The 13,279-nt window shown below is 28.7% G+C and overlaps 1 protein-coding gene across 1 annotated transcript; it reads right to left on the minus strand.

Moving 5' to 3' along the window:
- LOC109788960 (uncharacterized) lies at positions 1-2,386 on the minus strand. The gene has a single exon (XM_020347824.3). It carries the CDS (start codon positions 1,231-1,233, stop codon positions 259-261), a length of 975 nt encoding a protein of 324 aa, XP_020203413.1. The 5' UTR covers positions 1,234-2,386; the 3' UTR covers positions 1-258.
- Positions 2,387-13,279: the final 10,893 nt, after the last annotated feature.

The raw sequence follows: 13,279 nt of genomic DNA on the forward strand, positions 1-13,279 counted from the left end.
TAACCCAACAAGTAGGTTCTACAGTTTTATTCTTTGTCAATGGAACAACTGAATTTATCACATAATAATCACTTTTGGCTACTACTAATTCACACAACAATGAATCACAAAAGAGATAACAGATTTACACAAAAATCCTATGTTAAGCAAACAAACGGGGGCAGGAAAAAAGTGTGATTAGAAGAATTTGTGAACACAGTAAATTAACTTGAATGAGTGGAAGAGCAACTGAAGATTGTGCAAAGCAAAAATATAGTGTCATGGTGCATATTCATGTTCTAGGGTTGGTTGTGTTCTTGTTACTGTTGCAGCAGGTGCTTTTGTATCCCCAATTGAAGCCATTTGAAGAGCTTCTCCCACCTCTGCAGCCCTTTCCATCTGTTGCATTTTCTTCTTCTTTTTGTACTTGTTCATCCACAAAACCAGAAGTGACAACAACACAAGCAATGCTAGTCCTCCCACAACAGATCCTACAATAATCCACACCTTTTTATTATCCTTCTCCCCTTCTCCCTGAGCACTTGGTGCTGGCCCCTCATTTGGAGCAGGAGAAGGTGCTGGAGTAGCACTGGATGGAACAACTATAGAGAAATGGCCTTGTTGGGAACTAGAACATGTGTTGCCTCCTGTTACATTGCTGAAATTGGAAGAACCCTGCAAACCAAACCAAACACACTTTGCAACAGCACCATGAGGGGCTGATTTTACTTCCCTGAACTTGACCAATATAGGGCCCTGAGATGCATCTATCTCTAGTTCTGATAAATTTGTAGCTGACAAATTTGAACCATCATAAGCCAGTAGTCCCAAAACTGGAGCCAAATAAGTATAGTTGGGCAAAGAGTAGTACCTGGTGGACCAATTACCCAGATTTTGGTACACCAAAACAAGCCTTTCCACATATGGACTCGCAATGAGTCCCTTGGGAATTTCAAACTCATTGTATGCGTGAAACCCTTTTCTCCTTAAACTTCCACTCCTTAATCTCAATGCTGCAACCTCTATCCCAGTCAAATTGGAAGGAAGATGAGTTGCGTTGTAAATGGTACCTGTTTTTGGATTCACCAAAGCCCTGTAAGCATATTGTTGGAGAAGTGCATCCAAAGCCTTTGCTTCTTCCCTTGTTGAAGAAGACCCTGGATAAATAGTACTAGACTGAGCCCTAACACTAGGAAGTGATTCAAAGTATAGAACAAGAACAAGCATCATTATTAGACTTGGAAGAAGCTTCATGGATGCTAAATTTAGGGAATTTTGGAAATTCAGCTCAATGTGGTTATCCAGGGTAATATATCACTAACGAATAGTTGATACGGAAAAATAAGCAACAAATCTCTTCAAGGGGTCTTAAAAATCGAAACTTGCAGCCACGTTTTGCTGTAATAAAGAAAAATATTCTCCCGGGGCAGTAGTATAAAAGCAGCTTTGAACGTTTCAACCGTTACAATGAAACTCTTTTCTCTCAAGAATCCTTGCAAAAGGCAACAAAGCCAAAGAGGCAAAGATTCACTCAATACTTGGCAATCTTCTGCTGATTCTGAGCATTTCATTCCTCTCTCTCTCTCTCTCTCAAACTCAACCAAATCTTTCACAAGTTGCAGCAATTAAGGCAATAATTGGGCAAACTTTAAGTAGAATTTTTAGGAGAATAATAAAACCTGAAGCTGAAATCAATGCTGTTCATCAAATTGAGATTCCAAGAGACAAGATCCAGGGCCCCTTTGGATTTGGCAGTGGTACTCACAACTCAGCAAAAACAAGGCGAAAAAAAGGGTATTATTACCTGGACCAAAAAAAGGTGTTTTCTTTTAGCTATGTGATGGAACTGAAAACACGAAGACCTTGCACTTCAAAGCGACACCAAAGTTGAGGCAACAAGGGAAGAAGGGCTGTTGAGGATGGCAACAATAATCTTCAAGAAAATTATCCTTGGTTGAGGCATGGTTATGAGAGTGCCCCCCATTTGATAAATCTAGAGGAAAATGACTGAGGGAGACATGGGAAGTGAAGTCCTAGTTAATGATTGATGGTGGTGGATGGCTACGCAGGACAACGAGACTCATTTTTTTTTTCCTTCTTTTCTTTATGATTTCTACAGTGAATGTGAGTGAATGCCTCAAGCTGCTTCTGTAGCAAATGAGTTATAGAATAGGCTGTAGTGTGCTGTGTTGGTGTATAATGCCAACTGTTGCTAGTGACTTTTTGAGTTGTGAGTGAGATAAAAAAAGAGAGAGTGGTTTGAGATGAGTTTCTACTTATGGAGTTCTAGATTCACACTACACTTGTACTCACCAGCAAAGCAACCAGGAAAAAATAATGATAATGATAATAAAAGACAGAAAGGCAATGTGCTGTGACTGTGAGTGTGAGGAAAAGAGCAAGAAAGGGAAATGGGAAACAGAATAAAAGTGTCCCTATTCACATATAAATGATTTTGTTTCAAGTTCTTCTTGTTAAAATAAAAACGTTGTAATATAAATATTAAAGTACATTAATACCCCTTTTCAGTGTGTACCAACAAAAATATCAGGTGTGTAAAATAAATGCTGATAAGAAGGCTTTCTCATTTAAAAAAAAAAAAGTGAAAAATTTTGTTTTGCTGCAAGAAGATTCCAATAAAACAATGCTTTCGATCTTTTTTATAAGCAACACTTTTTCCCCATGTATTTTCTACTTTATTGGATCAAAAATAATAGTGTGTTTGGAAATACGTTTTCACACATTTAATCACGTCCATCCGAGATCAAAAACGTGAAAATAAGAAGCCAAAATTTTTTACCTCTCCATTAACGTGGTTTTCAAACGTGTATCCAGACACACTCTAATTCTATTATGACATAAAAGAATTTTGATACACGACAGAAATTGTAATTGTAAAATTGTAATTTACTTGAATAAAAAAATTGTTAAGAAAAAGTATAAGTCTTAAATAAAAATGTAATAATATAGAGGCTTAAAAGTCTAAACATGATTACTTATGTCCTTTGACGGCAATGACCCCACTTCATTTGCAAATATGCCAATTTCTCCTAACCACACCACCAGGTGGCTCCTCCAAATATTATGTTCCATGGTTGCTGTCTGGGTTTTTTTTTGTTTTTTGATAACCTTTTAATATCTTTTAAAATATTATTTGAATTTTGAATGCAGTGAATGAATGATTTTTTTTTATTGAGAAATATTGCAACAACTTATTTAGATAATAAAGAAAACATTGTGCACAGTGTGACCACTTCTGAAACAAGAAGGAGATATCAATGTCAAAATTAACCTTAGCCAACCAAAAATAAAAGCAGTTTTGTATCTTTGACAACTTTTTTTCCTGTCCAACGATGATGAAAGAATGTTTAGCCACGTGGCAGGATCTTTACCATTTAGGGTAGGTTACGGAGAAAAATGAAGTTAATTAGATATATTTAATTAATAATGGGCACTTAATTCCATGGATTTGAGGGTCTTGAAGAAAGCGGATTCGTGGGGGCAACGGTAGCGCGTCTTGACTCTTGAGAGCGTTATGTTATATTTTTAATTTATGTATTTAATGGGGAAATCATGTACTGTGTACCCTGTAGGATATGAGAAGAAAATTTTGAATATTTACAACTTAATAAAATAAATAACTAAATATTATATGCAATGGTACTGGCAATATTAGTATAATGGTTTTGAATTTTTAACAAATTATATTTTCTTCTCTTGAAATACGCAAATATTATATTATATTATATGTACTTTATATATTAAAATATATAATTTAGTTTAATTAATTTAATATTGTTAAAGTGTATTTACATCGAATTTAATGAGTATATATTTTCAATAATAACATTTTTTACACTAACTAATTAAAAACTTATTTAGTATTTTTGTAACATAATTATTATTAAAGTAAAAACTATAATATATATTGTGTTGTATATTTTGAGATATTTGAAAAGGTTAATTAGTTCGTGAAATTATTTTGAATTTAAATTTAAATAAAAGAATTATTTTATTAATTACTAGTATTAAAATCTAATTAATATTAGTTTTGATAAGATATAATAGTCTAATTATTATAGTTTTAATTAATTTTAATGATCAAATATTTTAAAATTAATTAATTTTAATTATCGTGATTAATTATAGTCACAATGATCGGTATCTCTTACTATATTGAGGAGACTTTCATATTAGTCTACAGATAAGTTCTTTAGCAGTGTGTATTGCACACTTCAAGAGTACAAATTCGTTTGTGTTCCGAGCATTCATGGACAACAATCTAAATAACTTATAGTTATCTATAAAAATTCTCAACAAAATACATCATCACAACTAAGTGCACTTGGTCTTGTAAATCTTAAGACTCATTGAAATTCCGATTCTAAATGATGGCATATGATTGAGAAGTAAAGTCAACAACACAAATTGTTTGTCTAAAATCGATCACGTCTAAAAGGAATGTCATTAATAAAATTATTTATTCTTTTGATTTTGATTTTATGCTACATTAATGCTAATTTTGTTTTGTTTGGATGATGAAATTGATCAAGGATTTAAAAGCAAGAGTCGGGAACAAGAGCATCGTGGTCAAAGATGCTCAAACCAAATTTGGGATTGGCGTAGACAAGCAATCTCTCCAGCCATTGTTGGGGCATTCAAAGTCAAATGTGAACATTTAAAACAGGTGTTAAATTTATTTGGACGAAGAAATCAAATGCAACAAAGATGCCAAATTTGCTACTAGTCACAAGTATTGGTGTTGTCACTGACCTTTTGAGATTGGTGTTGGTGCTCCAAAGAAAGAAGATTTGTAGCATGCTACGTTGTGGGTTGTTGGAGGCAGCAACGACCAAATAGATTGAAGATTGAAATCCAGTCAATAAGGTATGCTGCCACACTTTACTAAGTGCATTATCTAATGATTTGTTCAATGTGTATTGTTCCTACAAAGAAAGCAAAGATATTTGGGAATCTCTCATCCTTAGATATATTGATGAGGATGTGGTAAGGCAATGATTCATCACTGGCAACTACTACCATTGGATAATGATCAAAGACAAAAACATTAAAGTTTAAATTATCAAGTACCATAAGCTACTTGAGGATTTAAAGGCTGAAAATATTACATTGTTGGATGAGTTTGTACCCGAACTACTAATTGAAGATAAACCAACTCAGAAAAGGTACAATGACAAATTTAATTACAACACAAAAAATAAATTTCATAATAATGTCCCACAAAATGTTGCATCTAACCCCTCATTTAAGAAAAAAGGAAATTGTTATGTTTGTGGAAAGCCAAAACATTATGCACTCCAATGTAGATATAAAATGCCAAAAAAATGACAATCCTCCTAAGCCTAGGGCCAACCTAGTTTAAGGAGATGATATTATTGTTGTGGTCGTTTCTTAAGTAAATGTTGTGATCGATGTGAGCAAGTGGGTAGTTGATTCTAAAGCTACTAGACATATATGTGGTAACAGAATGTGTTTACCTCCTACACTTCTATGGAAAATGGAGAAAAACATGTGTACCTTGGTACTTATGAAACTCACATACGGGAAAATAATGGCTTTAAGTGATGTGCTGCATGTGCCCACTATTAGAGTTAATCTAATTTTTATAGCACTGTTAAGTAAGGTTGGGGTTAAAGTTTTCATTGAGTTTGACAAAATTATTATGACTAAGAATAATGTGTTTGTTCAAAAGGGATATTGTGATCAAGGACTATTTGTTTTAAACCTTTCAGAAGCTATAAATGAATCTACTTCTTCTACGTATATGATTGATTTGAATGACATGTGGCATGCTAGATTAGGACATACAAATTCTTTTTATATTATTAAATTGTAAAGTTTAGGTTTAATTAATTTGCATAATAAAAATATTAAAAAATGTGATATATGTTTTTTTCATAATTATTGTCCATGAATGCTCAGAACACGAATCGATTTATATTCTTGAGATGTGCAATACATTGTCCTAAAACTACAAAGTTTTTAACTCAAAAAAGAGAGTACAAAGAAGAGAACTATACTAGATATATTTGACTCCTACTGAATTTCAATATTAATAGTAGGAGATATTGACTGTTATGGTTATAATTAATCATGATAATTAAAATTAATTAATTTTAAAATATTTGGTTACTGAAATTAATTAAAACTACAACGATTAGGTTATGATATCTCATTAAAACTTATATTAATTAGACTTTAATATCAATAATTAATAAAATAATTATTTTGAATTTAAATTTAAATTCAAAACAATTTCACGAATTAATTAACATTTTAAAATATCTCAAAATATGCAATAGTTTGTAATTGTCACAAAAAAAATATGATCATTTGTGATTAAATAATAGTGTAAAAATACTTTAGTGCATATCCTATTTTTTGTATTACATTTTTTTTTGTCCAGAGATGGCAAAACGGGGAAAAAAATGGAAAAAGAAAGAGAAAACAGGTTAAGTTGGGTTGGTCCACCATGTCAAAACAAACTAGATGCTCTAGCTCGTTAAAAGAATTAAAAAAATATAGAAAAAAGAAAAAATTACATATTTACTTGACTCACACTTGGCATCATCACACTAGCGTCCAACATCATCTAGGTAGATAGTCGCTATCTCGATCACACCTGGCACCACTCATCTTGGATTTGACATCACCAAGTTAGCGAGCTCCTTGAATCTCCACACTCAGCGTGACCATGTCAGAGAGCTTCTCACTAACCCATTGTGTCCAACATGATCAAGGTAGAGCCCTTAACCTGAGCAACTCTTAGCACCCTGAAGCATGCTTAACGTGATGATATTTCCATACATAACAGAATCTCATTTTGGTTTAATCCACCTTAAACTCAGAAAAGGACCAACATGCAACATAATATTTAGCATTCACATATCATAAACAGTTCAAATTTAGCTCAACAAGCAACATTCAACCATTAAACAAGATCCACCAAATTTCCACCAAAAATACTTTTAAAGAACCCAACTCACAACAACTTCTCATCTCATATATTTATGAAAGTCCAACTACAATTCAAATGATTCTAGATAGCAACAACAATCATACACCATAAATTTTTTATCATCGAGTTTCTCTTGCCTCTAGTTGATTAACCGAGAAGAGATTAAGAAGAAGAGAATTTCGCACGACTTCAATTTAAGATCTTCAACTCCAAAAGCTTGAATCTCCTAAATCAATCACATCATATTAACTATAGAGAAAGAAGAAGGAAGGATTTTTAATTGAAAAGAGAAAGTAAAAAATTTTGAATTTTTATTTTGGGACAAGTATTTAGTATATTATTTGTTGTTAATTTCTTAAATAAGATTCTATGTGATATGCATAGCGATAAGTATCATTTTGGAGCCATTGTTGTTTTTTAATAATTATAAATAAAAAAAATACTTTACATTAGCTTTAAATTCCGTAAAAGTTGGCTATTAAAATGGATAGAGTTTTCTAAATTTCTTTAAAGATGTATAGTTCGTATAAAACATTTTGATGAAGATGTGAGTGACCGGAATATACATTTAATTGAAACTTCTTTTCATATTAAATATTTTTTTTTTATATAAAACCAGTAGATCAAACTATTTTTTATATTGAGTCTCTACTTTAACAATATTTACCATATGAAACCACTTTTTCGTCTTTTATTTGAATTATAAAAATAATTAAAACTTAAAGTGAGGATGGTTAGAAGAAAGTATTGTATTAATCTTGGTTTGAAGATTTAGTGAATATTATAATATTAATTATAATTTGAAAATAATTGAAATTAGTAGTGAAAGAAGTGTTAAAATGATTTATATAAAAAAAAGTGTTAAAAAGATAATTTAACGATTAAATTAAAGTATTAAACTATATCAAAAGATTAACTTTTTTTTCTTCAAATTTATGCATTGCTTATAGATTTTATTGATAATACCTAAAACAAATATTACTGTAAAAAAAATCAAAATTAATTTTTTCAAAATCTTATATAAGATCAATAATAACAAGATATGAATTAACCATTTAATGTACTGAGAGTGAAATAATATAATTACTTAGTTATAATGTCGGTAAATGATTTTGAAGTTCAAAAGGCATAAAATCTAATATAAAGATTGGTAATTAATATTACATGAAAAGTCTTTGTAAATCTTGTCTTAAGTCTCAAAATTTCTACACTGTCTACCATCAAAGATGGAGTATTGTTGCTTATGACAAAAACCCTACCAAGTGAAGAACCAAAGACACCCTTTCTACTCATTGAATAGAATAAAGGCTCATAATTCACATGCATGGTCTTTTGAATTAAATTCTCTTCTTGTGCTTGAATCCTATCAGAATACCTTCAAGCAAGTTACACAACAAGTGCATTATAAAGTGGAAATGGTAAGATGCTTTGGTGCTGCTTCTTAATCATGAGAAGTGGGTATCAACCACATAGAGCTCATTCTTAGCCTATAAAAATCAGGTCGGAAAATGAATAATTATTAGGAAAGTTGTGGTAGCAGTAAATGCAATGCAATTCCTGTTTCCCAATTGAATTTACAAAAAAAATATTTTAAAAACTTATCGATAACTTTTATTATCTTTCATGAATTAAATTTGATGTTTACTAAAATATTTATATAGAAAAGAAGAGATGAAAGGGGAGGAGAGACCACCTTTGCAAGACATTCCTAAAGGGATTCATGGAAATTTGATGTATTCACAAGTGGAATGTAAAATGGTCCATTATGAGTATGACCAATTGACCATTACAAAGGCTTTGGGCTGTGGTGAGTTTTGTAAAATACTAACAAACAAAAATGAAACTAATAAATAAATAAATAAAAAAGAATAGCCACATATTGTCAGCTCATGGAAGTTGACCATTTCCTGGTCCACACACACATGCATAATAGCATATGCCATGACTATGATGAGCCAAAGTGCACATGCCTTTGTCCTTGGCATGTGATCAAAGTCTCCAAATAAAACTACCCTAATCATGTCTACCAATTTCTAAATATCAGTGACTTAAATATTATAGTGTATTTTGAATCAAGTAAAAATATGTATACTTTATCATCTTTCAATGAAAAAACAACTTTATATTAATGTGATCTATCCTCTTAGCTTGTCAATTTTACATATCTGTTTTTTCTTCAAAAAAGCAAACAAATATTTGTAATAAAAAAATTGCATGCGTTCATAAAATAGTATATTCAGTTATGTATTTTAAAAACTTTGATTATGATTGTAGTAAAATTTCGTGTATATAACTTTTATTCAAATTATATGAATTCAAAAATTCTAAATGCAAAACCAAATAGCATTGTACATATAACAACACCTACTAATTTCAATGTTAAAAGAATTAACACTCATCAAATATTAAGGACTCCATCATAAATAAAATAGTTATAAAAAGGAGAAAAAAATCTTGAGAATGTTTTCGACACAAAAAAAAAAATATCTTAAACAATTGAAAATTGCATAATATATATAACATGTAAAATGTATGTAATATATGCACAGCCAATTATGTTACCATATTCAACATGTATTTTTATTTACATTTACACTATTCAACATGTATTTATATTTTATTTTTTACATGTATTCTCTTTAAACAATTTTATTTAAAATATGCTTTTTATTATCAGTACGTATTTAAGATACAGATTGATATTGAATGTGAGAAAATCAAATCTTGATTGGTCATGTTATAATAAGAGACTAATCTTTTCACTATTCCCAACTTAATTTTAACATATATTAATCACACACACAGAGAGTCGCTTCTCACACATTAATTGTTATTCAAGGGCACAATTCTCACAAAAGAAGAATATGCAAATGTAAGGGCCCCAGGGACAGAGTTGAGAATTGACCCTAACCATCATCTGTTGGCTATTATATGTTCAGTTCAACGTCTAAAGTTAATGCTAATATTAATACTGTTTGCTGTTTCTCAACCCATGCAAAATATAGTAGTGTTATAGGATTCCAAATTTGGACCTTATAATAAACAAAGTTTGACGCCAACAATATCAAATGATTGAATGACAAATGGTGTAATAATGTTATGAGGGTTTCAGAAGTGTGGTGGAGGTTATGGAGAAGGAGTAGGGTGGAGGGAGAAGAAGGGAGGGACTCTTCTAAGGTTTCCACATAGGGACTATTAGATTTATTACATTTTCTTAAAAGAATTACAATAAATCCATGTCATATCTACGTAGTCATCATTGTTAATTATTTAAATGGGGCTAACGAAAAATCAAAAATTATTAGCAATTAAATAAATTATGACTAAATTGACTCACTTAATAATAATGTGACTAAATTAAAACCAAAAATTAAATAAAAGAACCAAATGAATAATTTAGTCTTAACAAAAAACTTATAGTGTTACAATTTACCCATCAAAGAATTTTTTTTTTATGATGGATAAATCAAGATCCATTATAAAATGTTGGAGTCAAATATTAACTAACACATTTTATGACGGATGTTGATTTACCTGTCATAGAAAGAACATTCTATAACGGATAAGTCAACACCCATCATAAAATATTTTGACATATTTACAAGTATGTTACCACGTCACTTTCTCTGTCACGTGGATAATACCTGACATAGAAAGTGTGTGAGAATATCCTCTTTTTTCACTAGTACTAGTTATATTAATATATTTTCTATACTTTAAAAATAATAAATAAAAGATAAAATTTCCATGACTATAAAGTGTAGAATTAATGACGTGTCAAAAAAAATAAGAACAAATAATTTGCATAACATTTTTTAAGAATGACATCTACGAGAATAATGTATGGAGTTCTTAAAGGTTTTAAAAAAATATACAGTTATTAATCTCAAAACTTTATACTTATAAAAAGAAGTAGAAATTATATACAATAAAATTCTCAAATCGACCAAAATCAAACTTATCTTTTTTTTTTTAAAGCATGAGTTTGATTTTTATCGACTAAACCAACCTTTATTAATAATTCAATTAAACAGTCAGAAAAAAGGATAGACATAAGTTAGTTAGATATATCTAATATTAATTAAAAAAAATCCTTAAACTGCAGCTGGAGTGGTGGACTATTGGATGTCTGAAAGAGGTTGGTTTCACATTGGTGAAAAATGAATATTCTAATTTTGAATTTGAGGTTTTGTTCACTAAACCAAGATCACGTCATCCAAAGTGGCAATAAAGTTTAGCACTTGCCACAGTATTAGTTTAGTTTCACGTGGATATATAACATAATATAATATCAAGTAATATATTATCGATTTTATTATTCATTATTTTAAAAATAATGATTGAATGCTTAATAATAAAATATTAAAAATTACAGCACTTTACATGTTTATAATATTAAACGTTATATTCTTTAATATTTTTATTTTTTATTCCTTAACTACACTGTAAATAAAGAAAGAAAAAGAAAAAGAAATGGACTTTAAAGATAAAGTAAAAAAATCACTTCACGTATTTGATACATCGTGTAAACAAGAAGAGAGAAGCGTTATAATAAAAAGTAAAAATAAAAAACTCTCCTATTTTTTTTTTCTATAAAGGGTCATATAAAATTATTAAAGTTAGCTTGATAATAAAAGTTGAGTTAATAAAAAGTTCAAAATATTATTACATTCGGTATTCATTAGAGAAAAAAAAAAGTATTAATAATATATGTTTTTATATTAACTTTTTTATTTTTATCATTTTTTTTATTTATAAAATAACTTATTTATACATATTTTCTTTCATGTTTGCAATAAGTAAAGTGGTGAGAGATTCTCGTATTCTTTCTTTTTATTGAGATCACCTTTCTATATTATCTTCTTTCTATTTATGTTTTCATCTAAATAAAACATTAATGTTTACATCACCTGTTATTAGTTCTATTTTAAATTTACACAAGATAGTATTTAATAACTAATGCACAAATTATATATTACAATGTTTTAATTTTGTAGAGACTTAAATTTATTTAACTATTTAGTGATCATTAAATCAATATACTTTATTATGTAACTAATTTAAATAATTTATAGAGTATATTTTTAATTTAAAATTATATATTAATTTATACAATTAAATTGATTTATAATTTGATCGATCTCTTGATATTATATTGATTATAATATTTTTTAGTTTTTTTAAGATATAGTATAAATTTTATTGAAATTTATAGGTATAATATATATATATATATATATATATATATATATATATATATATACCTGCATATATATATATAACATATATATTTTTTAAAATAATAATAATCAAATTATGTAATTTATTTAGTGATTCATCGATTCGATCATTGACTCGATATTTTGATCGATACAATTTTTAAAAAAATAAGTTAAGTAACAAGAAAAATTATTATGACATGATGATCACATCAATGAAACAATGTAACTCATGCCAATTTTCATAAACTTCTTCACACATAAACATCAATATCATGTGGTAACATCTATTCTTACATATTAAATATGAACATTTATTTTATACGATAGTGTTTTTAGAAGTTTTTTTCAACGAGAGAATTTATAGAAACTTTTTAAATTTCTTATCTAATTCATTTTTTTTATCATGATTATTTATTAATTAAATATTAATATTTTAAAATAATTTATTAATAAATAAAAAAATATTTTTTTTACAATACAAATTATTTATCATAAATTTAAAATATAATTTATATATTTAAAAATATTTATGTATACTTATTTTAAATATAATTTATATATTGAAATATTATATTTTTCATATACAATTTATTATAAATTTTAGTTATATTTATATATAATAAATATATTTATATATTACATAGACTAAAATACTAATTTTACACATAAAACAACTTTTTTTTTGGCGAGTTCGTGTCATGTGTTATCATAGTAATAAGTTTTGCACATAAACTTCATATATAAACCTCCCTTTCCAACTAGTAAACCATTGAACTAAAATCATAGTAATTTAAAAACATAAACTCCATTCTCCCTCACCACCATCAATGCACATGGAGCCAACTATCTCATGTCTAATTAGAAGCTACTCATCATTTGCATTATCAAGATTTATGTTATGCATGCATGTGTATCTTCCACTATTTTATTGACCGATAAAGTTATTTACCATATAGCATGAGAGTCAAGAAACAATTTTTTTATTAATTATTTTTAGGAATGAGTAAATTCCTAGAGATTAACTGTAATGCATTATTTGTGTTTTTAACTTTTTTTTTAACGCTTAACAAATTAGAATAGAAGGGATATAAAAATTAAA

Source organism: Cajanus cajan, chromosome 4, assembly GCF_000230855.2.
Source record: "Cajanus cajan strain Asha chromosome 4, NIPB_CcT2T_4, whole genome shotgun sequence".
NCBI classification, from domain to species: Eukaryota; Viridiplantae; Streptophyta; class Magnoliopsida; order Fabales; family Fabaceae; genus Cajanus; species Cajanus cajan.